Below are 27,678 nucleotides of genomic sequence, written 5' to 3' on the forward strand. Positions count from 1 at the left end.
AATAATGGCGTTACATTGTTCAATCTTCATACCCCTCCCACTGTTATCAAATCCCAGCTCCATCCCAACCCACATTTCAACTCCCCTCCACTCCCCCTCGATCCCCTCCCCCACCCCGTTCACCGCACTCACCCGCTGACGGAGATCTCGCTGCGTTTGGCCACCCGGGCGCGGATGATGCTCTCGCCCTGCGGCTCCGTCTGCTCCGAGGTCGTGTTGGTGCTGAAGCTGAGCTCCACCATCTCCTCGTCATCGTCCAGCTTGTCGACGTTGAAGCGCAGCACCATCTCCTGCGTGCCGCGGCTGACCGGGTTCCCCAGGTTGCAGATGAGCTGGTTGCCACTGTTCTGGCAGGCGATGTGGTCCTGTCGGGGGGCAGATAAGAAGAGGTGAGACGGGATGGTTACTCAATCAACTGAGGCCTGAGGGTTGGCTTGGAGGGGTTTGATACCTGAATAAAGCGTATGCTGAGTGCTTATTACCGCGATGAAGGGTTGTAAATGTATGGGAATTTATTGCAAATGCATATACGGTTTTGAGAATACGTGAAGCTGGGGATGCCAGTAGCGGTGGAACTAACTTATCGATCAACAATCATTCCGAGCATGCCATATATATGTTCTATCAGCCTTGTCCTCTAATGCATTTTATATCTAAAGTCTTTACATCTTGCAATGAAGCTATGGTCATTGGCTAGACAGCGTTCGCCATTCGACAATAAGTGCAGTGATGAATCAACTACTGATACTCCTGCAAATGTCCCTTCAATAGGTCAACAAGCAGCTGGAGAACGAACTGTAAGCTACCAAACATTTGCATAGTGTAGTACAGTCATGCTCGTATACCAAGTCATGTTATCACTAACGAAAGAGCTAAATATTTACGCCGCATACGAGTGCATTCATGATCAACATGCACCCTATAACTCTAACGTCCATGCCCATGAGAACAGCGCTAAATACCACAGCGAACACCACTTACAGGCAGGCAGTCCGGCCAGAAGGGGACCATTCCTACCTCAGGAGCCCTGAACTGCTCCGTCCGAGCCATAAGTTAGTCAGCGGGGAGAGATCGTACACAGGTTCAAACGTTAGTGGGAGCTATTGGCTACATCACACGCATTTGTTAGTGGAGGTGAGGTATCAGTATGATTTCTTTTTCAAGTCGTGCTAGAAATACATTTAAGGGTTAATTCTAACGACAATAGCCTCCGATATATTTAGGTTAGTCACAGACCACCAACGTTACACCTATCAGCTAAGCAAACAACACACGGCAAAAACACCAAACCACCTATCGACGCACACCAGCCCACACACCGCACACACGCCGTGAGACGTCACCTCCCGATACCTTCCCCCTCTCCCACGGTGACACTCTGTCCCCTTCCCCACCCGGTGTCACCCTGTCTCCGCTCTGATACTGACCGTGGGCTCCTTGCCGACAAAGCTGATGCTGGGCGGGTAGGTGACGAACAGCCGGGCGTTGTAGGCCGGCTCGCCGTCGTTCCGGATCGTGGTGTTGATGCGCAGCAGCTTCCCGACCTCCTTCTCCAGAACGGAGAAGCCCTCCTCGTCTAAGGAGAGGGGTGAATGTCAGTTATTGGGATGGTGGGGTTCAGACGCATGCTGGTCATCACAATGAGAACGGTAGACCGTGGGTCAGAACAGGTAGGAAAAAAGTACAGGAAAAACTGTGAGGCCAAAGGGTTTACAAGGCGTTTGTCGTCTAACACTGACTTCAGCTGACACTATTCTCAGTCATAAGAAACGGTAACACCCTATAACGCATGACCGCTCAGCTCTTCAAAATAGCAGAGCCAATGCCTTCACCATCCCACCAAATCTCACCTGTCCTAAGATCGAACACAGGCTTGACCTTCAGCTGACTCTGACACACTTCATCGGAGCCGCACTTTTTGACAAACTTGGCGTAGAAGACCTTGGACGCCTCCTCCTGGTTGAGGATGGGGAAGTTGTCGATGTCTGGCAGCGACCCACCGGGGTACGCCTGGCGGGGCACCCTCTGCTGCAGCGAGTAGGTCAGCTTCATCGGGATGCTCGTCTGGATGTCGCGGGTGTCCTTCTGCGGAGAGAGGAGGGCAGGGCGGTGTTAGGGGGACGGGTCACAACAGGGGGAGGGGCGTGCAGGGAGGGGTAGAATCTGAGAGGCGGCACTGGCGTGCAGCATCAGTAAGTTTTACGAAGGGGGACGACGGACGTAAACCAGCGAAGCCAATGTCTTTAACTAGCTATACTTAGATGATCTATTTCATATAAACCTTTCGCTGGGTCGCTGACCTAAACTATTAAATTCACTCCCTTTCTTTACCCTCCCCTGCCTTTTCCCACCCCTCCCCTGGACCGATAGGTCCGCACCTTGATGAACATGGTCTCCTCCTGGCAGAAGTACTCGCGGGTGTTATCGGCGCTCAGTGGCAGCGTCCTCTCGACCACGTGGCGCCGCTCGGGCAGACCTTCCAGGAAGCGAACTCTGGAGAAGCGCCGGTCCGGCTGGAAGGTCTCCGCCTCCAGACGGTACTCGAGGTTCACAGTAGTCTTCAGCTGCTCCAGCGACTCCATCTTGAAACAGGCCTGGAACGTTACGCTGGAAAAACGCAGCAGAGGGGAAATGTTAGCAGTGTGGTGAATACAAGTGCAGATACTAAGCGGTGTCACAACTTTGAAAAAGTTCAGTTATGAAGTCAATCCAAGATGCAATACACTCATTTTGTAGACGGACATTCAAGCAGGACGTATATTATGACTAGGTTAAACTGAGCAGTGGCCTGTGTTTGCCGTTAGCACAGGCGCTGATCCATGCTAATCTAATGCTGATATCACGACAGCTCTATGTCGCTATCTCGCGGCAGCGCAATCGGCGTCCACTTGACGGCTGCCGACATACACAACCTCAGCGTACAGTGCAAACACTCTGGATCCCATCAATACCCCGCCCAGCAGCCGCACTCGGCACTCGCAGCCACAGATCACCCTGGATAAACAGCCGCCCACTACAGTTACACCCACGGCCGGCGCGGCCCGATCGCAGCGCCCCTGGCGGCCCAGTGGCTCACCACTTGAGTCCGATGCCGGGCTGTTTGTCGCAGCTGAGCTCGGATGGGTTGATTCTGGTCAGCTGGTCCATCCCCTCCACCTTGGTAACAATGCCGACAATGGGCCGCGCTCTGAGGATTAGGAGTGACGTCATTGTTTACGGGGTGACGGCAAACCGAAACAGTAGGTATTGACTGGGCGAATAAGACAGGAGAGCACACAAAAATTAAAACCAGCCTCGCATCTTAAAAATGGTCGAAAATTGAAAAAAAGAATCGGATAAATAACACATCGCAAGGTTCAAAAGAGCATCGGAATAAGCCTGGCACCAGAGAAAAGAACATCAAACAGAGAGATACCCAAAATGTGATTTTTCGTAACGTCGGTGCTTATATCTGTATAGATTCATTCGATCAGAACTATCTTTCAAACGCTTCACCATCCCACCCCGCCACTCTGCCCCCTCCCAGGCTCCCACTGCATTCAACTCTACCCACCTGATCAGCGACACCGTATCATTGCAGAACGACCCGATCAGCAGATCCGGGTAGCCATTTCCGTCGATATCCAGACCTCCTCCGAGGGAGTATCCAAAGGTGATGGGCGCGCGCGCTCCTGCCACGTCCTCGGATCGTATCACCTGTGCCGGCTCTGTACTCAGACCTTTTGAGCCGCCCAGGTAGATGCGCACCACGCCGGCGCCCTCGAACGGAGCGCCCACAGCAAGGTCCGGATAGGAGTCCTTGTTCAGGTCGCCCAGACTGGCCAGCGCGAAACCGAACCGGGACTCGGGAGCACCTGGTGAGAGAGGAGCGAGTTAGATAGACAGGGGACCGGGTGAGCTGTGGGTGTTTAATAGATAAATATAGAGCTGACTCTCATAGTGAGAGAACGTCGTTCAATAGAATCATCCTGAGGAGCTCTGAACTTAGGGATAGCTCAACCTCTTATATAGAATCTGCAAGCGTTCAACAAAGGCATCTCACAGGATACAAATTGTAGCAAATCAAGCATTGGTATATTATCTTCATATATCATCTATTACTCATCTCCAAGTACCTCGCTTGAGTATAGAACCCACCCACCATCCGTCTTCACTCGGTCCTTACCCAGAATGCGGGTGGGTTTGGTGCTCTTGGTCAGGCCCGAGCGGGGTGTGGAGTAGATGTAGATGGCGCCACCGGACGCCTCGCCATCGCCGGTGAAATGGAACGGAGCACCGACCACCAGATCGGTCATACTGCAACGAGCGGGATGGTACGTACGTCAGTCACATCCTGGTCCATCGGTCAGGATCGCCAGCGCCACTATCAGCAGCAAACAAACACTTTGTCAGGGTATGAATTTATGGAAAAGGGACATACCTTTTCTGCACATACAAAATAAAACACTAAACTACATGGTTAGCTCAAAAGACCAAACACCACAGCTTGGCAATCCAAAATATTCATGGCTAGTGGCAGAAAAAGATACTTAAGGTTTTATATTTTCTATTGCCATAACACACTAGCATAGCAGTTACAATACGACGAACACTTACCCATTTTGATCGAAATCGTCAGCGCAGAGTTCGTATCCGAACTGGGAGAAATGCTCCTCTCCATCAATAATTAGGTCGTATCGTAGTGTCTTCTGGCCAACTCGCTCCTGAAAAAAAATAAGAGGGTGGGATACGTCAAAGAAAGAGAGAGGAAGGGAGAACTATGAAAGAGCGAGAGAGCAGAGAGCAGAGACCACCCTGTTCTATCGCTGCAAACCGGTATGGTTGTGTCCACTTGTACTGTGCATTAGATTAGCGGTAAATGGTCATTAAGCGAATATTAATGAGCCACAGAGGTAATAAATTCATGAAAAACTGCTCCGCAATTAACCGAACACACAACAACTGATACTTTTTACGCCCTCCAGCCGGTTATGCAATAAATATGTCGCATATAGCATGGATCCAAGCCCCAAAGTACACCAATCAAACAACTGTACAACTGTCCACGATCGTAGCAGGCGCCCGGCAGGCGGCAACTTCTTAAGCGCCGCGAATAATCAGTCCAACCTGACGTATAACCCTGTGCGTGGACTCTGCATGTGCTATGTGCTCAGCGTGCTGTGTTCTCAGTGTGTTCTGTGTTCAGTGTGTTCTGCACTCACCTTCGAGAAGAAAACCACCTGTCCTGTGCCCTGGGAGCGCGGTGCGCCGGCCACGATCGACTGGGAGGCCAGGTTGGGGAAGAACGTGCCGTACGCCACGGCCATACCTGTCGCCGAGGACAAACGTGCAACAGGTGTTATTCGACGTGCTCATTGAAATAACACGAGTCTGCGATGACTGGTGGTCCATCCTGCAGATATTGAATAAGTGGATTGATATGGACAAGTGGACAATAAGAGCAGAAGACACGCAGAGTACAGACAAAAATAAAGCCAATCATTACAACCCAGCAGATACACAAACCCGCGACAATTCGGACACCTTACATCCGTTCCCTCGCACTTCACCCGACACAACAATGACACTGTACTGTGACACCGTACTGACACCTTCTGCTGACACCCCCCCCCCCCCCCCACGCGAGCCGCACCCTCAACCCGATTCAGCCGTCACGAAACACAAATGAGACTGTCCGTCAGACTACCTACCTAGCCACAAACAGTGACAGTCGCCTGATTGGACGACGCGGTGGTGCGTGAGCAGTGCCCACAGAGCGCAGAACACGATTTTGAACAGGGATGGGGTGAGGTGGGATCTCTAGGGTCTGTGAGGGATGGGTCGGAATGCCTGACAGGATTTTCACGAACATCACACTGGATGAAAGCACGGTAACAACTAACACATTCAGCTGTAATATCCAAAAAGCTGGCCTGCATTCTTTGTTGCACGACTGCTTTGCCCGACACACGTAACACGCCGTCCGCTCGCGACATTAAAAATATTACTTTGTCGTGTCTGTTTCACACATGCAAAACACATCTACGGAAAACACCGACGTTCTATGCGAAGAATATCAAAATTGGGGCGCTTTCGCAGTCTCGCGGACGACGAAGATTCTATGTCATCCGGCCAATAGCGTTCGAGAATAGAGGTGGCAAAAGATGAAAATTTTGGGAACCAGACTCGAACCAGACCCGGCTGGACATTTCTGGAACCAGTCGGACCCGGTATTAGTTGGAATCGGAACCAGTTGGACCCGTTCCCCAAAAGTCAATTAATACAAACTACTTGCAGGTATCATCAGTTGCATCATGTAAAACAGCCTATTTCCCACTGGGAATACTCATGAGCTACTGTGTGCAAAGATACATTCACTTCATATTTTGCAATAATGGCTAGTGTGCAAGATGTATAGTTTATGGTAGGACCCGGTTGGAACCGGCAGAAAATTTCCAGGAACCGGTCTGGCCCCATATGGGTCCAGACTGGTTCTTAGGACCGGGTCCTCGGGTCCACATTTTGCCACCTCTATTCGAGAACCGTGGCCAAGCCCCCCGTTGACATTGAACGTGATTTGGCCGGACGGTGTAGAATCTTCGTCGTCCGCGAGACTCGAAAGTGCCCTAAGGCAAATACACAACGCGATAATACCAAAAGAAGACACTTATTAGAAGCATTGCTAGACAAACATATCCTTCAGACGCCTTTCGCTCACGTACCGAGATAGCTGTACTTGTCGACGGGGCTGGTGGAGGCGGTCACCGGGCCAAAGTACTGAGTCTTGTCGCGCTGCAGAAAGTTGTCGGAGATGTTGACGGCGAACACGGTGCCTCTCCAGGTGTAGGGACCCGGCATGCCGATGACGGCACTGTCATCCTCTGTCAGCAGGCCGGAGGTGCCCGCCTGACAGTAGCCGTACTGCTCGTGCTGCCTGAGATCGGAGAGGAGGGCTCCAGTCAGCTACCTACAGAGTACAGATGGATGATAGTTTCCACACATCAGCTCCCCACTCCAACTAACACTGATTCAAGTCACTAATTCACTTCCATCACCATTCTGACGAAGCCAGACTGCCTAAAACAAAGGATGACATTGCCAGCCCCATCAAATGACTCAGTAAACCGCAACGAGATCCGACTGTCCAGGAAACTCCAGGCATTACGTCTCAGCACACACCAATGTAACTCTACGGGCGGACTCTGTCACTGCAGTCTTCCATTCACATCTGACGAGCGACGGACAAACCACAATCGTCGTCCAAACTACCGGAACAGTGCGCCGACACACAGACAACCATGCCAAGGACGAACCGCCGCTCCGTCATCCCGAGACACGAGCGCTCCCAATTCCCATCCATCGACCCTGTCACTGGCGCCAGTACAAACACAGCGTACACAGCAGTACACAACAAACAGCCGACACCACACCGAGGGCGCGGCGCCGCCAGCCGCTCCACAGCCAGCGGGCTATGCGTGACAAAGGCAGACAGCTCAGCCGTCAATTGTGAGCAATTTGGCACTGTTGAGCCCCCCCCCCTCCCGTTGCCGTGCAGTGTGAGCATTTGTGCCGGCTCGGTGAGTTTTATGGGAAGAAGGCTGTGAGTTCGCTGGTGACCGCCGCTGGAAGTTCGGCTGGTGTATACGACTGGAGGAGCTTCATCAAGGAACAGGAGCTTCCGCAATGAGCTGGGGGAGATATCAGATAGCGCTAAGATCTGGGCTGCCTCCTTGAGGAGTTGGGATACATTTTTTTACGAAGTTCGGTATGAGTTTCTTTGGCGGGCTGATAGAAAGTTCAGTAAGGAAGATCAGATGAGTTTCTCCGAGCGGCTGACAGGAATTTCTTTTGTGATTTTTTTTTTCTTTTTTGAAGGTAGCAAGAGCTTTTCAGGAACAGCCGGAAGGCTTCTTGTGGTATGATGCAGATTTACCCAAAACCAGCCGATCATGCAGGTGCGAGTATCATGCCGATTTATCGGTCATGACTCAGCCATTGATAGTGCTCACAATGCAACTAATAAGCGACCGTTATCACTCTCCTTGTTTTACGCCTCGATAGGAGACACCGTCTCGTCACTGTCTCTCAGTCAGGCAGTCTAACAAATGAACCACAGTCTCGTGTTCTGACAGCGGCCCCACACACCAGAGTGATCGCATGCACCGCATGTTTGACATTCCTCAGACAGCTACTCATTGTCGGGACACACACAGTGGCGCGGAATACGGGGAGGGGTGCGAAGGGGAGGGAAAAGACGGGAGCAGAAGCTTGAACAAGAAACACGACACGCGAAGTGGTTCACATGCCCTCAGAGTCCTCAAATGGGAATTTCCTAAGCACCGAATGCTAAACCAGCGCACGGGTTGACAATGCCGGCGACCTACGCACAAGGAAAGCGGTCGAATGTCCATCGACTGATTGTCGCGTGTCTGACGGCGCGATAGCAGCGCTGTCGCTCCCTGTAGCTTGTACTGTCATATAGCGACAAAATCTCGGCGAAACTGTGCGGCAGAAATAGCCCAGTGTGGCGTGTCGACCCGACCTGCTGCGGCACTGGTGATGGGGTGGGGATCCCTCACTCTCCTCAATCCCCCTCTATCATTCTCTCCTGCCCTCTCACCTGGTGACATCCAGATTGCGGCAGGGTATCCACTCGTGCTCAAAGTCGAGGTTCTGCTGCAGTGTGTAGCAGAGTCCGTGACCCCAGTGCCATTCGTTGGCCAGGCCGCGGTTTATATAACGGTGGGCGCACACCTGAGGACCAGGAAACAACCAGGGTTAACACAACGGCAGCTAGCGCGTACGGGTGCGATTCCTGTCGAGTTATCAGTAGCAGAAACATAGTAGAGTGATACATGATCAGGTTCTGTTATTTTGGCATTTGCACGTAAGCGATTGAAAAGGTCACGAGCAAAAGTTATCAGCAGAAAATGGGGAAATGAGAAATTATACCTAAGTCAGTACGGCAAACGCTTAAAACATGCCGAAAAGAAGAAAATTTTTCGTTTACTTAACTTAAAGTATATTAACTAGTCTGTATCAAAATTAATATATGAACAGCAGAAGTCTGAGCTCCATAAATATCAATATCAGTGCAAATGCCACTCTCCCGATCGGCCGGCCTCGGACACTGTCTGGTCCGGGCGACCACTTCATTAGGGCGACTGGAGCGCCCGCCCTGGTCGGGAGCCCGATTCGAACGCTCGCCGAATTATTCCCGGCACGCAGGCCCTGTCCACTCCAGATACCATCGGAAAGTGGCGTCACTGAGACCAGTGACGCCACGCTGCGCCGTCCAATGCCGATTAAAATCGCCCGAAAATGAAGCCTTGACGCTTGGCTACATAAAAATTAAAACACCTTCCACTTACTGGCATCTTCACGAGCATTATATCTTCCTAATGGTGATACAGGTGATCAATATAACTGCAACTGGGATTTCTGGTCATGTGAAGATAAAACGCCTCTGACTTACCATAACCTTGCGTCCAGGCCCCTGGCTTCGGACGGTGACACCCATCCACTGGCCTTCCTTCAGCTCGGTATCGGCCGGCGGGTTCAGAGTGATGCCGTCTGCAACCCGGCGTTTGATAGTCAGATGGGTACTCGGGACACTCAGTAGGTCAGACGGGTAAAAATAACTATATACAGTCAGACGGGTACGGTCAAATGGTCAGACAGGGGCAGTCAAACAGGTACGGCTCTCCAGCAAAAGAGTCGTTGGTTAACCGATGTGTTTTTCGTAATATAACTTTAAATGACAGGGCCACCTCAGTAAAACGACACAATGGAAAAGAGAAGAGGGCTCGTGCGGATACTTTGGCAACGGTTTTCAAACACCATTAGACGTATTCATCAACGCAGACCGATTTTTGTGAAGTTGGTAACCAACAACTAAATACCTGGAGAGCCGTACATTCAGATGGTCAGACAGGTACAATTAGACGGTCAGACGGCAGGTCAACACAAACGTCTAGCGGTCACACACGGGTACAGTCAAACGGTCAGGCGGGCACAGTCAGGTGTTAGACGAGAGAGGTCGAATACAGCCTAATCATACACACAGACGGCCAGACGGTTCAATACGACAGACACAGGCATACCGTAATAGTCAGACAGACGGGTATATAATATAGTCAGATGGTCAGATTGAACAGTCAGACTCAAAACAGTCGTCTCAGTCAGACGAGCGCTGCCAGTCAGGCAAAGTCAGAAGTCCTCAAATGGTCGCTCGATTCGCACAGACAAACAATCAGCGACATCACCGCATGGGACGGGGATATGGGAGGCAGGACACCCTAGCCAAGATTGTGGCACTCACGTGTTGCCAGGAAGGCTACAGCCGCGGTTCCATGTGCAGAGCCGACTATTAGCCAACCACAGATGGCTGCTGCGGCTTGTGGCCATCAGATGTGGTCGCAGGCAGGAGGGGTTCGCACAGGAAAACCAGCTCGACTCGGGAAGGCGCTCACAGGACGTGCAGTGGAACCGCGGCAGGGCTGGATGCTGGTTTACATAACCTTGGCTGGATGTAAATGAGGTGGGACTGGTAGCGGTTTCTAGTGTTCCACGGTAGGATAATGCACGGAGTCGGTTTGTTTTGAGCAAGACAATATATGTCGACGGTAACTGTGTTGTTGTCACGACAGTGATATAAAAATGTCACCAGGATATAGACAATATCACGGTCAGTTAGCTCCACGCCCAAACCATTCCAAAAGTTCGCACACATCATTCAGTTAGTGGTGAAGCATGCTAAATATCACGAAACTCACGGCAAACATATTGTATCAGTGTCAGGGGGTCTTACAAGACAATTCAAGGATTTTAATGCACCACAACAACTCATTCCATGCTGAAACGGTACCGTCAAAAAATATTTCCTCTTAAAAAAACTCATAAAAATGCAACTGTTGCGCGCAACAAGTGCAATATTGGCTGGTACGATTAACGCAGCTTGGCCGTCGAATGAATATCACCCATCGATTGATCAGAGAAATCAAACATTAACAAACATGTTCACGATACACATGCACAGTGCATTGTTCCCGGCAATCACCAGAAGCGGTTGTTCAGCTGGCATCGCCTCGTCGCCCGTCTACCATCTGTTCACCCTGTGCCTTCGCTGGAAACCGCAGGAAAGCAGGAGCCCCATATTCCATAGCAGCTGGAACGGCGTCGGTCATAATTTCCAAGTCCCAGGCAAGGCCGTACAAGCAATGCCAAACTTATTTAGGAGCCAATGCCACATTTGAAATAGGTATGCACCTTAATTCTGCGTTATGGTAGGTATGCAATGCAGGCATACAAACTGGTGTCTTGCATTTCTACAAAGGTGTGATGGTTACTACATTACTTATATTTAGTTGAGCTGAGTTAGCTAAAGATTTTGCTTACAGAGTTAGCTGATATTTATATTGGCCGCTTAATTCACAGCTCACTGTAATATGGGCTGAAGGCCCGACCTCGCACCTGGTTTCCAGGCCGTCCGCTGGCGCCACCGTAATATCCCGGCCCGGGCTACCAATATCGGTGCAGCGCTATCTCAATGAGCGCGCTGGCTGTTCAGTGTTCACACAAACTGTGTTTGCCAGCGATAAGATAGGTGCTATTAGGTGTGCAGACCGCAACAAGGACCCGCTATCTACCGCGGTGACACACACGAGAGGGAATTACAACAGGAAAAGTATATCGGCAATTACCGATAGACATATGGCACAAAAAAAAACTATAAAACAATGAGCATTTTGCGTCGGAAAGACACGACTTCGTAACGCTCAGCTTTGGCCATGTTGCGATCAATCCGCGACAAGGCCGTTCGCATCTCCCCTAATGCAATGTTCTGACACATTCTGGGAGACTGGCAATCTTGTCACGATTTTAATAATGACGAGTTATTTTGATTCAATGACAAACTGTGAGAAGTAAACGTTTAGCGGATCGTAACTTTCATGTCACTGGAAATCAGGATACTGTTGCACACCTATCATACGTGATTACGCTGCAGCCGATACCTACCTACTTCAGGCTCGGTAAATTAGCGTTTAGTAAGTAAGGAAGCATTGCAAGGCGAGTTTTTCGGGATGCGGGCTATGTAATACACGTGAGATAGGCATTCATCGTTGACATTTCGCTGAAGTTCCTGGAGAGCCAGTATAACGAACTTAGTAGCAGCTACAACCATGGCAGATTAAGCCCCCATCTAATCGCGGCCTATGAGGAGCGTGAAGACGATAATGCTACCCTGCTAATCCGCCTGCGTTCTAATGACATCACGCGAGCCCGGGGCGGTTTGATGCGCGCGGCTTATAAATCCTGGCACTCACAAAAACGGCCGGGAGGGCTGCCAACGGAGCTGCAAAAATTTCCCAGCAACCCCCGTCACAGTCAGCAGTCCGACGAGCAGCAACGTCGTATCCAAGTCGAGGAGCATCCAGTCGTGGTACCAATCACGCAGCGAGCGTCCTCTCAGCAACCGCCCGCGCATGCAGCAGAGCTGTAGCCGTCTGGGGCCCGCCGGTCCCCTCAACCCGTCCTGAAAGCTATAAGCCAGCTGTGGTGTCCGTCTCCGGTTCTTGGCATAGCGTACAAAGCACACTCCAAACCAACCAGCAGTGTGGAATCATGCAGCTAGAGGGGTGAGCCATTGGCAAAGGAACCGCCAGCCATATGGCCTGCCCGAGCATGCCTTTTCGTCTCTTTGGTGACCACTTACTCTTGATATACCGTCCTTTAACGGGATCTGAAAAGCACAGTGTCTGTTAGATGGGATATTTACACCGGTTTGGAGGGAGCCAGCCTGCCACCAGAAACATGGATAGCCAGAGTAGAATAGTTAAAAGCCAGTAAGCAAGGCACTAAAACACACAGTGAAAATCCCCATAAAGTATAAACAACACAAATACTTTGTGAACAAAGGCAGTAAATATTCCCAGAGACATTCATAGCAAACCTACAGAGAACGACAGCCATAGTTTCCCAAACTACAACACAAGCCAATACGACGTGAGACGTGAAAGACACATACATAGAGTAAGCAGTATGAAAAAGAAATTCGTCAGAAAGGTAGACACCCGTTACAGAGCAACGAGGACAGGTAGATGATCAGAGCTGGCGTCGACAGGCGTGACCCGGCCCCGGGTCAACCCTTACCTGTCCCGGCGACCCGACCCGCACCGATCGACCCAGAGGGATCGACTCGACTCGCGGACGACCTCGACGGGACGCAAGGAGGCGGGGGCGGAGACGCCTGCGCCTTTTCTCTTCTCGGCAGCCGTTAGAGGACTTATATTACTAGGCGTGACTAGGAGACGGATGTGCTTTACGTGACCGTCCTTTGCTATGGTGATAGGTCCCGCTTGTCCGTTCTGGGCACAGCGTGCTTAACAAATTGAATCTCATCATCGAAATGAGCTCTTGAAGCGAAGGTGAGGACTTTCAAGGAGCAACAGTTCTATTAAAACGTTGCTCATCTTGCCGCCACGTCAACAACTCGTAGCTATATGTAGCTTCTTTCGGCATCAGTGGCGTTATTCATGGCACTGCCACTTCCCAAATGAGCAGACGACGATGTCCCACTTCCTCGTCATGCCAGGTGAACATGCGCTGCGCTCATTATGCATAAAATATACGCTGTAAAATGCCGTTAAGTAAAATTGGTCCGATATGTATGCTAACTAGCATTTCGTAATAAGTGATCAGTTCAATCAGGCTCGACATAATGTGCAGGTATTTTTTACTGATATCCAACCAGCTCAATAAGCTCAGAGCAACTAAGCCTGGACAAGTAGCTTAGGCTTTTCTTCTCTCGCTTCTCGGCTCACGCGAAACGGCTCAAGCCGGCTCAGCACTGTCTCTTGCAGCTCAGTTAGCAGATCGTCCTGTTGATGCTTAGTACGACTTGGTCCACCCCTTGCCACAGTATAATATCGTTCAGCTGATGTCCAGTTCAGCTGGCGATTGGAATTTCGTTAGCGAGCTCTGACTGATGGCAACCATTTATGTCATTAATGACGCCACTTTTATCGGAGAAGAAGGACACGCATCGCTTTTCAAAGAAGCTAGAACAACTGTGACGCAAGTGAGCAACGCCCCCAGGGCACTGGCCGAAGCATCTTGTCTTGAACCAGGGAAGAGTTTTACCAGACAGCGCTCTTAGAAGCGTTGCACCCTGCTGAACAACGTTCATCACTGCAAAGTGGCAGCTTAAAATGTGACGCCGGCGTTACACAACACTGGTAGCAGAATTATGCGTCAGGCTGCGAACTTGCGCTCCCAGTTTGGCCTGTGGGTCTGAGAGCCTGCCGGACCAGTCGCTTGCATAACGCTCCTCTAGAAGCCCGGATTAATTGCTGTGACAGTTAAATTGTTCACTGAGATCAGCCGACAAACACATCGAACGGGTTCCGCAGGACCTCCGCACCGGTCTGAGGAGCCGGGGTTAATCGCTGAGATGCCAGCTGCAGAGCCCGCCACCAGTGACACGGCCCAATCCTCGCCTCCAGACCTCCCCCGCTGCCGGACCGGACAGGGGCGCAGCTCGCGCTCCACTCACCATAGTGACCGTCCGTCTCCACCTGCTGACAGTCGTCCTGGCGCGTGGAGAGAGGACACTTCCAGAGTGCCCCGCTCTTCTCCGTGTTGGGCTGCAGGTTCTTCCCCAGTGGAGCGCCGACCAGAAGCCTGCAGACAGACAGAGAGACAGGCTGTGAAAACAATTCATCGACTTCGCCTATCATGTCGGACGTGCGACGACTAACAATAAGGGCCATGCTATGCTACGGGAGTTTGTCGTTGAGAATCACTGCACGAAATATGAAAGACACCTTGAATAATGCTTGATAAATTGTGTGGTTAATGATATGTCAATCACGAACGATAGACGGTGCGGTACGACCCATGACACATGGTTTTTCAACAACAAACCTCAACGACCACAACAAAACAGCCAAAACTCTGATCATCAATCCACCATCCCTTCCATCTCATAGCAGCACATCGGCATTGCAACACGAACCACTCAGCCAGGGCTAGCGCAACGTTGACCGCCGGACGTACTAAATTTTCCCTTCACCGGATTCGGAAGTTGGTCGGTCGACAGGGCGGCCACAAACTGTCTGTGAACCAGCGGCTGAAAATCGCGCGCGTGCCGCCCGCCTGACACCCACACAGCCAAAGGTCAAACGACGCGCTCGACCTGACAATCCAGTCACACGGCGACGTCTAATTATACATAGTCGTGTTGTGTAGGTCACAGTGCAAGGCGAAAAGTAAATCGCCCGGGTCAACACGAAACAAATGCAGTGCCGAACTGCATGCAAGAAGAGTAAAATCGAGCGACGTGAAATCCGACGCAGGTTTAAACGGTTTAGGCTATCGCGTGATAATTCTGGAGTTATACTCACGCTGCGTGAAAATCGAGCTGAGCTCAAACACGCTACATGTCTTTGCGATATAAACCTGGAATGGTTCAGCATCTTTGCAATGCTCCCTCCTTCCAAAAAGCGCCACCATCAGATTGTATCCCACAGCCCCTGACAGCAACCATCTCCGCACCTCGACAGAAAAGGGCATCATCCTTCACCAATTCCCGATGCCTGTCGAGCAAGCTACACCCGGATCTTGACTCGGGCAGCCGGCACCAAAGTTCGCGATTAGGTATGCATGACACATACACACACGGGTCGGAAGATCTGTTCTGCTGGCCGACACACGGGCGCCGGGCGACCGTGAGCGTCAGCACGGGTCACGCTGTGCACCGGGAGATAGTGCACAGTGGTGCACGGTGGGGTGTGTGCATGAGGTGCTGCACGTGTCGCAATGTGAACGGGTTAAGGCGGGGGGACGGGGAAACATGCACCGCAAACGGAACTCGGTGACAGAGGTCATAACACAACGATGGCAAGCGATCCAGCATTCAGGAACATGGGTACGTAGAGCGCTATGTAGTTAGGATGTCCTTAGCTAAAATGAAAGTGTTCAACTCAGGAAAGGCCAGCTTAACATAGCCTCACTCAAATCAGAAACAAAGCCCTAATTGGGGTCCAACACAACGTTTCAAAATTCACCGCCCGTCTTCTTGACATTGATCCAGGTGGTGGGGCAGTGATGCGTAATGCCCCGCATCACATCCCGTCACTCGTCAGCACCCAGTATGGTGCACCCCGTTCCTGGCTGCTGGCGTGCGAACAAAATACCTCCGCACAGCTGACGCTCTGAGTTCTGATACCCCCAGTGCATTTGCTCCCAGGTGCGAATCATGTCACCTCCAGCTGTGGGCCATTAGAACCCTCGGCAGCACACAGTCAGATCACTGTGCTAAACAAACAGGGGAACAAAGCCGTCTCCAAAGGCGTGTATTGTGCCCCACACATGGTGAGCACACAAGCATGAAAAGTGCGCACAAAACACGCAATTTGGTATGCTCGTAAGTCGTATGTCCTGGAACGGCGAGTTGCCACGGGCTGAACTTCTCAACACTACCCAGAGGTATTGCTATACCTCTGGGAATAATCAGAGGGATAGCAATACCTCTGATTATTAAGACGCAAAAATAAAATTTCCCAAGTCCTCAAACTATCAATATCTCCACTTTCCATGTATACCTTCAGAATGGTCTCATCCCTAGCTGAGACATCCCATGCCTGCACTCCAAATTCGTGTACGACCTCCCAAGGCACCGCCCAGTCCTTCCACCGTGGCGCACCAGTCAGCTGGGAGCCCGCACCCCGACGATGACAATGCAGGCGGCCTCACGCCTAGCGCCGCAGCATTCCACGTGCGCGCGTGTGCGGCCATTGGACCTGAGCCGGCCGAGTGTCCGGGTGGGCACACACATACCCACACAGGCGCCGGAGAAAGCCCGTCTCGAGGTGCCGCCACCTGCGTCTCCTGATTAACGGCTCCTCACGTCGGCGTACCTCCGGCCCCATCAGGGCGGTGTCGGCAGCTCATACTAATTGAAACGGCAGGAGAGCGGCCGGCAGGCGCGGCGGCAGCGGCGCGGTGGGACGGTGATGGGCGGGAGGAGCATGGGACAGTGTGGTGGGACTGTGGGGCGGGAGGAGCATGGGACGGTGGTGGGACTGTGGGGCGGGAGGAGCATGGGACAGTGTGGCGGGACGGTGCAGGGCGGGAGGAGCATGGGACAGTGTGGTGGGACGGTGCAGGTGGGGCGGGAGGAGCATGGGAAAGTGTGTGGGAGAGGCAGCTAAGCAGAATAATGGTGAGTCGGCAGGCAGTGGAAAATGGAACGCTGGGCGATGGGACGGTGGGACGGTTAGGTGACAAGCGATGGGCAAATAGGCGATGGGGCGATGGGCGATGAAAATGGGCGATGAGATGGCCGTAATTGGGGCGGAGATATACGGAGGGCCGGCAGAGCTAGACGGACGGTCGTGGGCAAAGACACACAACGGTCCACGACATTCAGAGGAATACAGATGATGACATGGGGTCGAAGTGGCCCGAGATAACCGTAAGTTCAGATAGAAGTCTTATCTAACTGCCCTATCACTGTTAGTCAGAGAAACAGACGGTATATAGCCCGGTGGATCAGGTGAGACTGGTGAACTCAACGAACGGCATCGTAGGGCAGGCGAGATAGGAGATAGTAGGTAACCGCACTCACAAACTTAGCCACTTCAGAACCTGATGACACAGGACCTCTGAACATTCACAACGATAGCCCGTGCTTTCATTTCGCACGGGGACCGCAATAGATACCACCCACTACGCGATGACGACACAGCTGTTCATCTCCGCTGAGCCGTCAGGATTGCTCCTATGTATATCAAACCAGTAGGGACAGCCAAAGTTACCTCCCAGTTCGGTGAAAGGCTCCATGCGCCTCACAATTGACCGGTTCGTCGTGCCTGCCTTCATTTCGTCCCGTTGTCTCGTTACGACGGTGCGTGACCCCAGCGTCACGGTCGCATCACGGCCGCGTGACGACAGTTGACACCGAGACCCTCATCAGCGGCCGGCGACCTCTCCTGGCCAGGTCACGTGACCCGACGACCTGGTGACCTGTCGCCCGGCCGCGGCGCCGCGGGAAATAACCTGCCACACAAACACTGCGGCGCCAGCGGCATGGCCGCACTGCCGGCTTGGTTGCCAGCCCACTTAGCAGCTCGCAAAAACGCAAACCATTGTCGCAAAACGCGCAAAAAGCCGGCGCCCGGCTGGTAATTGTGATCGGGTTTCACGCTCGGTCGGAGAGGAGCGGTGAGAGGTCGGGCGTCATAAGCAGGCAACCGCTCGGGTGCTTGCAACCACCGGCTAGACATAAGTGAGGGGAAGGACGACTCGAGAACTTGTATCGTCACACTGCCCGATCAGACTGGGGTGGGGAACACCTGGAGAGCGGAGGAAGGTGGTGGGAGGAACGGGAGTGAAGGGGAAAGAATGGGACCAGGTGCAGCCTCGAGAACCATCCCGCTCCAGCGGTATCCATACAGACGCGCATTGAGTGCGGAGCGAGCGGGTTCCGTCCTACCGGACCAGGTGTGCCGGTGGCGGGGCTCAAGGCCGCCCTCCCACGCGCTGCGCGGTATCAGCCGTGGCTGGCTACCCCCACCCCTCCCCATCCCCACTGACCGGTCCACCTGGTGCATGGGGGGAGGGGCGATCTCGGGAGGAAGGCGCTATCTACAGCGACACGGCGCCGGCCAGTTCCCTCAGCCCATGCAGCCGCGGCCACGGCGGCACCCGCCCGCCGCGCACGTGCACCGGCACCGCGTGCCTGACCGGCGACCGTGCCGGCCCACTGAGCCAGCTGTCCCCTCCCCTCCCCCCACGGCCCGTGTTTGCCTCCCTGCGTCGTGTTTGCCGCGGTCGGCCCTGGCGCGTCAACAGCGCCGCTAACTGGCGGCGCCCGGAAGCGGCCTGCGAGCACAGCTGAGCGCGCTGTGAGTGACGTCAAGTCCCGGCGGGCCGCCCCCGCCCCCGCCCGCGCCCGCGCCGGCCGCCGTCGCTGGGCCACGGCACACAGGCGCGGTGTTTGTGGGCCGAGTGTGACCACAGCGCCGCCGACAGCGCCGTGACACTGTCCGGCAGCGAATAATGGCGCGGCGCCGCGCCGCTCCACACCTCAGCCGCCGCCGCCGCCGGCGCATTCCTGGAGCTCGGCCGGCAGGGGCGGCAGCGAAATATGGGAAACAGGGGAATAATTACGACAACCAGGTGGAATGTGAGGGATGCACCGGTTCCAGCTCATCAGGTGATAGCGGAGGCGACGAAAGGAGGGTAAGAGGGGGAAACGAGACGGAAAGGTAACCGATACACAGACGACTGGCGAACGACGAGAGCTCGATTCCCACGAGTGCCTTGGACTCCGGCTGAGTAAGCTGCGTCCGTCCATTCGACTTGGGAACGATGGAGAGGGATGAAGGACTCTGGGGTCGCCTAATCCCACGAGTGATGAGCTCGGCACTGGGTACCTGGGTGCGCCGCGGCCCGCGGTCCCACCTCCCCCACAGGGCTGGGGTGCCGCTCTATCCGTCAGCACCAGGCACGTACGGTCACACGGGGCCGGCGGAAATGAGGTGCGCGTGTGAAAATCCGCCGGCCCACCTGTGAATCCGAGGGCAGTTCGCGACAGGGCTCTGTGAGATGATGGAGCGTATCGAAAAAATCTAGTGGCTGGGCTCTCATATTCGTGGTTAGGTTTTTCAACGTTGCCAAAGAAAATTAAACGAGAATAAATTTAGATCGCGCGATTTTCAGGAGCCTGGCGTCACGAACTCACCCAGGAGCTCAAACCACTTGATGCGTGAATAATTCAAGAGCATTCCGAAAGTTGTCTTCCCTCATATACCTATATGATGCGAAACCACTGATGGTGATACTTACACATATTTCAGGTACCCTCTTTTTTAATAATAGATGGCAGCAGGTCTCTGCGTGGGTCGCTATAAGCAAAATATTTGCGTTTCTGTCACCTCAAACCTTGAGAAGACATTCAGCACTCCATTCACGAATCTTGCCACCTACCAGCGTTATCCGTAGGGTGTATATAATAGATGGTCCATGTAGCGTCATCCAATACCTTAACCCGCGACCGCCTGGGGGGGGGGGTCGGATCCGACCCCCCCTCCGTTTTTCTTGAATAACTCATGAGCCACTTTCGCTATCTACTTGAAACTTGGCATACCTTCTCCCCCATCAATTTGACGTCTCCTGTGCAATTTTGAAGAAAAATTTCCAAAAAATTTTGAGATATATCGATTTTAGTGATGTAACTACATGGCGTTTTTAGTCAAAAAGTGGTAAATGTTTAAAAAATCGCCAAAAATCAGGGTTTAAAGCAAATTGCAAATCAAGGACATGAAAAGACGCAGCTCAACGAGTTCTTTAAAATGGCTATCTCGGATTTTCCATAAAATGCGTTTTTCACCCCTTAAAATTCAAAAAACTACATTTTTTGGAAAACAGCTAATAAAATCGAAAATTTTGGGAATTTCCAAAAAACCGGAATATACGTTGTAGAGCTCTATTAGAACATTAGATGCCCCAAATTTCAACTTTCTATCTTTATTTTTAACCCCCAAATTGTAAAAAATAGCTCCAACATGCATAGGGCATGGTGACGTCATAAGCATTTTCGTGAATTAGAGGCACTTCTGAACATCGCATGTGAAAACAAATGGCACCACTAGATTCCTGGGACAAAGCTCGTCTAGAAAAGTGTATTTTTGTGTCAAAAATAAAAAGTTGAAAAATTGACTTTTTTTCTTAGCCCTCCTTTAGTTATGTAGGGTATAAACGATTTTTTATGCTTTCAATGCACACTTATCACCAGCACAGTGACTTGGGGTCACATATAACCATTACCATCGGATTCGGCGTGAAAAATAAGCCATAAAACATGTGTCGCACGCCCATGTAGCAGAAATTGAAAACCGTGACCTTTCGTGACCTGACCTGACCTTGACCCGTACTTAGTATGACCCCTATACGCACATGGTACCTTCACTAGGCCTTTGAGGTCATTTTTGGTGAGTTTCGAGCAGCAGCTATCGATTCCGCTGTCCGTAAGCCTAATCATGCAAAACCCCTGAATTTGACCTTTGACCTGACCTTGACCCGAAAGTTGACCTCAATCTTAAAATCTTAAGAGTGCTTTGGGAAGGTCTCGTAGAGACCTTTCGAACGCCGCCTCGCGGGGCTCGATACGACCATTGGTTCTCGAGATAACAGGGGGGGGGGGGGTCGGATCCGACCCCCCCCCCCCCCCCGGCTGTCGTGGGTACGGAAATAGCCCAGGCGGTGCCGGGTTAAAGTGTATTATCAGCACCCACCGCTACCGCCGCCTCTACCGTCATCGCCCGCCTCTACCGAGACCGCGGCCACCGCCACCGCCGCCCGTCCAGCGTTCGCCTGCACCGCCCCCCCCCCCCCCCCCCCCGGCTGCCGGCCGCAGCGCCGCCCAACAGTGCACAGCTCGCCCGCCGCCCGCCGCCCGGCGCCCGCCGCTATCCGTCTTGCCGGCGCGGCCGCGTGCGCCCCGCCCCGCTGCCGGCAGCGCCCGACCCCGCCGGATCCGTCACTGTCCGCCCGTCATCATCTACCCCATCGGCGGATGGATCTCCACTGCTCTCTACGACAGCCGCCGAGCCCGACCTATCGCAGCCCGGCGCGGCTCGCCGGCAGAGGAGAGGGGAGGGAGGGAGGAGGGGAGGGAACTCAGACCCCAGTTCGACCATCACGAGTGGTGATGTTCGACCATGAATACCAGCAAACAGCCTTTTAGTTATAGTTTTACCATCACAAAATGTCACTCTCCTCTTGCAAGTTGCACCCCAACCCTGTGCCGCTGTCGCCGCCTCTGCCCATGTGTCATGAGTCCATGACGTCTGTCCGGTCGGTGCACCTGCACCGTCCCGCGCTGCTCCCTCCCCACAGAACTGTGGGCCGTCTCAGGAGTTGTCAGGTAGGCGAATTCCAGAGCGTTCGAGCTGCTGCCACCATAATCGATACCGACCACCTGTGGCCAGGCACAGGTTGCGCTATGAATCGCATATGAATGACAATTGATAAGGCTTTAATCGTCATCAGACAAAATTGCAACTTTCAGTGGAGAAAATATCAAGGTCACTCTTCGAAAAATAGGTCAAAAAGTCACGTACTCACGTGATCAAAATTTTCAAAAATGAAAATCCGAGATAGCCAAAATGTTTGTTGTTTGATTGTGAGTTGAACCATATAAAGCTTTTATCATAGAAAACCAATAGTTTCTGAGTTATAAGCCGCCAAGCATAGGGTTGCAACGTGACCTCCAGGAATTGCCCGAGGGCCGAGGCTAATCTCGGAAACCGTTGTTCGAAGAAAAAATCCTTGCCACAGCTGGCTTCCCCGCCCATCACAACCCCTTACACCAGTTTTCAACGAAGAATAAAATATGTGGGTGCAAATTTAATTTTTTATTTGTCGATTTGTCGTGGAAACACATGAGGATAATCGGTTCTGACCACATAACATGGCCGCAGAGATTCACCTCGAAAACTTTGTGATGTAGCTTAACCTTTCAGCTTTAGCCTCACAAACTCACTCGATTGGTTTGAAGTGAGCAGGCCGCTATATAATGATCTCCAGAAACTGCGCCGACACTGGCGGGGGAGGGGGGCGTCCGCGGTCGTCAGCTGATCTACCGATCTACCGAACTGACTCATTATGTACCTATTGAAAAGAAAAGACGTGATTCGACAATGACATTTTTTCTGTTACAAACACAAACAGCAGTGCATGACATAGGTACACCTAACGGCTAATACCACCGAAGAAACATTGAAACTACAGAGAAACAAAAGAGAAGCGCATTCACTCACAAAGCACACCACAGAGCACACAGGTCGCAACACGCTGACATGCTGGTGCAGCAAAATGCATGCTGCAGCGCACACCACTAGATAGGCGAAAAACAAAGCCTGAGCTCTGTTGTCTGGTCTGGTTCAGGCCGGTCCGTGTGCGGTGGTTGTGCCCTTCTGCGGACAGTGTCCAGTTGTCCACTGTCCGGTGTCCAGTGCCGTGATGACGCAGTGTGACGTCAGACGCTGGAGAGCTCGAGGGCAGGGGTGCGGCCGTCGTCGAAATCTTGCATTGGAAGAGGCTTCACTTCGTAGACTCCGGTGGTCCGCAGGATCTTAAGCGTGAACCATCCGACATCCAAGAGGAAAACGACGGCGAACACGGCAAACGGCAGCAGGAACCACACGTAGTTTTTGAAGCCGAATAATAATAAAATAATCATCTGCATGATGATGATGATGAGAAACAGTCCAATGGCAATCAGCCAAGGCCACATGAGTCCTCCCCTGCTCCGGTACGCCCCATACATGGCGAGCGCACCGGTAAGGATCAGAGGAAGGGCGATGGCGACTTGCATGCCGGATGGTACCAGCAGGAGCCTCAGCTCGTCCACAGTGAATTTTAACACTACTTCCGATTCACAAAGGTTCGTATAGTTTTCATGTAACACGTCTAAATCGGCCTTCACAATGCTATTCAGCTGGCAGTATAGATCTTCTAGAAATTCCTCGCCGTTGCTCAGGTTAATGGCAGAAGTTATGCCAAAACAAAGTCCGACAACACCTGTGATGAATATCCATACATACACCCGATGTAGATGTTTAAATTTTATTGCACACTTGGTAATAGCCATGTCGCACGGGAAATTATCGGCGCCGCGACCGCTTCCGAACTACTGACCGCTCCCGGAAACGCGACGAGATTATATACGCATCGGGCCATGGCACCCTTTGCAACCTTAGAGCGACGGCATATCGCTCCCTCACCAGAATCACGCCACGCCGATTCCGCCAATCACAGCGGCGTTTAGAACGGCGCGGCCGGAGAAGCGTCCGCCTGCAGCCCAAGGCGGGCGGGACCTGGCGCAGACCTCATTACTCATGTAGCGTCGTCTGCCCGCGCGGTCGCGGCGGCCAGTCGGGTTTGAAAGTTCGTTTTTTTCTAAGTTTGCCCCACACTGTAAACATCTTTTTAACACAGCACGAGAATTGCTAGATGAATTACTGAGAAAACTGTTCAGCGCACATTGCATGGGAGATATGAATAACTATTAATATATTAATATATTAATTAATATATTATAATATATTAATAATATTAATAATATTATAATATATTAATATATTAATATATTATAATATATTCAAAATAAGTTTTGAACACTGATAATGTATCGTTATGTTAAACGCCGTACGATTTATTAATTAGTTCAATTATCATTCCTGATGAGTCTTCTATCCCTGTGGGGTCATAAATAAGGCCAAATACGAGCTACGAATCTGAGAAATAGGAGCCAGGTAGACATTATTTTGATCAAGTTGATCGTCTGTGAAATCAATGTGCGTCAACCAGTTTTCTCAGTAATTCAGCTAGCAATTCTCATGTTGTGTTCAAAAAGATGTTTGCAGTGAGGGGCAAACTTAGAAGAAAAAAACGAACAATAGTTTGAAGTGAGCTCGATGGTCGTGTCGTGGTCGCCCCTCCGTATAACCACGGTCGACGTGATCATGTCGGTCGTGAACACACGGCTAGGCATGCATATTGCGTAAGCTGTCAATTGCTGTTAATGGCTGATAAACGATACATTTTCAAATATTACGTAGAGGAAATGAGTCATAATGCTAACAACATAGCCAGCATAAAACGCCTAATAAAGATTCAGCAATTTCCATAAACATATATGTTGCATTCATGCATTCTGAGATTCTGAGATGGTTCGCAGGGAGACAGCAGCCACTTTGTGCCGGTTATTTATATTACCAATAATGATATGCGGGAAGACAACGCCCACCGGCGATAACCGAGAGAGAAAGGAGCGTCCCGGCGTATTCAGCTCGCCTCTCAACGCAGAGGTAGACGCGCGTTCATTCGCATCCAAAACTTATCCACTATCACGTCTACCTGCCAAACCAATTGAAACTGCCAGGCTGCGGCTAATCCAAATCGCGTGATCATCATAAGGTAGATATGCATGTACTGTAGATTGGCACTTATAGACGGATAGCTTTAACAAGTCATGCTCTAAACCCGCCGGTGATCGTGCCAAATCTGACGATTGTTGCGGAGTTTCGGTCCTTCGGAACAGTCTGCGCGGCTGCTAGGTAAACGGCTGACGGTCGCAGACTCGGAGCCCACTTGACCCCGCCACCTGGCCAAGGTCGGAGGTGGCGCCCGCCGGCGCGACGCGTCATCAGACAGCTGTTGCGCCACCTCGCGCCTGGCGCCAGTCTCGGCGGATCACTGACGCCCGCCCGATCGGCCCTAGTCCTACCTACACAAGCATAATCAGACTGCTCATTTAACTACTGTTGAGGTACTAAGACATGGTGTGGAAATTCGGAACACTTACCCTGCGTTCGGCATCCGGAAAATCAGGGAGAATTATCCGTGATCAGAGAGTTATCGGGGATCACGTTCGGTATCGCGATAGCGAGACATGCTGAAGATAGGGGATCACCAATAATTTTCCGCCCGAGAATATCCCAACGATAATATTTTCCAGATGCCGAACGCAGGCATAAGGTGCCGCCAGTCAATTGTGTCGTGTCAGGTATTTTGAAGTCAGCGCCTTCAAAAAGAAAATGTACAAGATGAAGATACCCGTTCCAAGTTTGTCCAATCAGGCTCTATTCAGGATCGAGTTCTATATCACTGGAGGGGGCGGGGGGAATTCACGCCCCCCTTCCCCCCACGATTTGAATGTCACACCGTCACAGACACCGTCACAGGAAGTACACCCCGTTATCACGTCCATAGATACAATCCAGACTCGCACCGGGGATCCTATCCATTCTGTCTCCCCCTCCCTGCTGCGGCGAACCAGCGCACACGAAAACAAACCGCGCACTAAAAACACACCGTAAATAAATACTCGGCCGGTCGAGCGAGACACATTACCGCGCGACAGCTAACAGAGGTTAGGCCCCCGTTGCCCGCGCCACTATCACCAAGCGTTCGCCTCAGTTGGCTGTCAGCGGCCGAAACCACTCGCGTCGGCTCGTTTGTAGGGTAGGATGGCCCCTAAAAAACGCACCGACGGAGTGATAACGACGAGGTATATGGTCGGGATTAAGGATATGCAGGTTTGACGAATCTCGAAGTCGCATTTATTAAATAGGTGAGGGTGGGTGGGAAACTTCTCGCCCACTCTCTGCTCCACTCGCCGTCCGTCGCAGTCGACGACTGCCGTTCGCGCCTCTCGGCTCTCCTGCCAGCGGCGCGCCCGTTCCTACACTCCCCTTCGCACCACCCCTAGTCAGGGTCTGCCCCGCGTCTGTCGGCGGGGTGATTTATCTGTCTCCGACCCCCGTCTCCCTTTGCTCCGGTCACGTTCAGTGGCGCCCGGGCAGGGTCCTAACCTTCCATAGCCGCGTCGCCGCTATGAGTTGATCCATGCGGCACACCGAACGACCTCTCCCTGCACGCCTCCGTCGTCAGAGTTTTATCCAGGAATCTCCGGCGCCGCCACCGCCCCCGGGCCAGCTGTTCGAATTCGGACGTGACTGCGGTGAGCGCACGCGGTCCATTACTTCACACTGGCCGCGATCACGGAGCTGAGCACGATAAAGAAACTGGTCGCCGTCGCCGGCCGTGCCAGCTGAATGATCAGCCCACTTATGACGTCATCAGCCGACAGCCCGCGCCTAGGCCGGCTGCAGGGCGAGGCGAAAACCAGCCTCCGAAGCAGGGTACCTACTACCTATCCCGTGTGACGTGTCGCTCGGGCATTTGGGACGTCTGGACGTTTGATGAAAGCACTGGGTGTCTATGGGCATGCACAAATACATCCGGGAAGTCAAACTTTTGTTACGGTAGTTGGGGTGTCATCGCTTCCGTCCCCATTTCAATCATCCCCTCTGGTCGTGTCAACTCGTGAGCGCGAGCCAAGAAAAGCGGAACATTACTCTCCCATTGCGAAACGCCAGTGGGAAGAAGACCATAGCGTGCGCTCTCAATGCCCGCTCCACTGGGCTCCGTGTCAGGGGTCCTATCTCCCCGGCTTCAGCTGCTCCGCCGCTCACAGCCAGCAAACTCACGAGCCGCTGCTCAGCTGAGTCAGCCTCTCACCGCGCTCAGTTCGACTGTGAGCTGTGAGCTGAATTCGACTGTGAGCTCTGCGCTGAGTGAGCAATAGAGGTGGCAAAACTGGAAAATTTTGGGACCCGGACCCGGACCCGGTCTGACTGGCACATTTCTGGAACCGGTCAGACCCGGTCTAAGTCAGCGTTGGAACCAGATGGACCCGTTCCCGAAATTCATTATGAAAATTGTGTACAATTGTAGGTATAGCAAAAGAAAATAGTTTCTTTCCAATTTGGCATACTTGTGTTGCAAAGTAAAAAACTCATGCCATGGTCATTTCACTTCGCTTCGCAGTTTGTATTTTGGAACCAGATTCAGGTCATATTTAAGAATATAAGAAGTAAGTAGACCAATGAATTTCATGCTAACCTAAGCCACTTTTACTACAGCTGCTAAAAATGATGTGAACTGGGGATCCATGGACCAGTGCCTTCACCAGAGTCAGAACAAGAACCTAACATCAACATGGAACAAGATAACCAATAACCATACTGATACATACCTTTTCTAATATTCTTGCTAAAAGATATTCCTTTTTAGAATTAAATTCATTAGTCCTCATGGGTGGAGAACCTGCCCCGGCCACCCCGG

At 52.1% G+C, this 27,678-nt stretch overlaps 1 protein-coding gene across 2 annotated transcripts in view; it reads right to left on the minus strand.

The window, feature by feature from the left end:
* LOC122385241 (integrin alpha-PS1-like) overlaps positions 1 to 27,678 on the minus strand; it is a 74,128-nt gene that overhangs the window by 5,269 nt on the left and 41,181 nt on the right. The window contains exons 2-15 of one of the 2 annotated variants that reach the window (XM_043373372.1): positions 14,534 to 14,661; positions 12,695 to 12,721; positions 9,455 to 9,552; positions 8,600 to 8,733; positions 6,702 to 6,913; positions 5,202 to 5,308; positions 4,597 to 4,703; positions 4,166 to 4,296; positions 3,554 to 3,854; positions 3,077 to 3,187; positions 2,379 to 2,607; positions 1,851 to 2,085; positions 1,428 to 1,576; positions 133 to 365 (exon numbers count right to left, since the gene is read on the minus strand). In XM_043373372.1, coding sequence (XP_043229307.1) covers positions 133 to 365; positions 1,428 to 1,576; positions 1,851 to 2,085; positions 2,379 to 2,607; positions 3,077 to 3,187; positions 3,554 to 3,854; positions 4,166 to 4,296; positions 4,597 to 4,703; positions 5,202 to 5,308; positions 6,702 to 6,913; positions 8,600 to 8,733; positions 9,455 to 9,552; positions 12,695 to 12,721; positions 14,534 to 14,661 — 2,202 coding nt within the window. The remainder of the gene's footprint in view (positions 1 to 132; positions 366 to 1,427; positions 1,577 to 1,850; positions 2,086 to 2,378; positions 2,608 to 3,076; positions 3,188 to 3,553; positions 3,855 to 4,165; positions 4,297 to 4,596; positions 4,704 to 5,201; positions 5,309 to 6,701; positions 6,914 to 8,599; positions 8,734 to 9,454; positions 9,553 to 12,694; positions 12,722 to 14,533; positions 14,662 to 27,678) is intronic. The other variant, XM_043373373.1, reaches the window with a different exon arrangement.

The sequence above is a fragment of the Amphibalanus amphitrite genome, unplaced genomic scaffold (assembly GCF_019059575.1).
Source record: "Amphibalanus amphitrite isolate SeventyFive unplaced genomic scaffold, NRLGWU_Aamphi_draft 000212F_arrow, whole genome shotgun sequence".
NCBI lineage: Eukaryota > Metazoa > Arthropoda > Thecostraca > Balanomorpha > Balanidae > Amphibalanus > Amphibalanus amphitrite.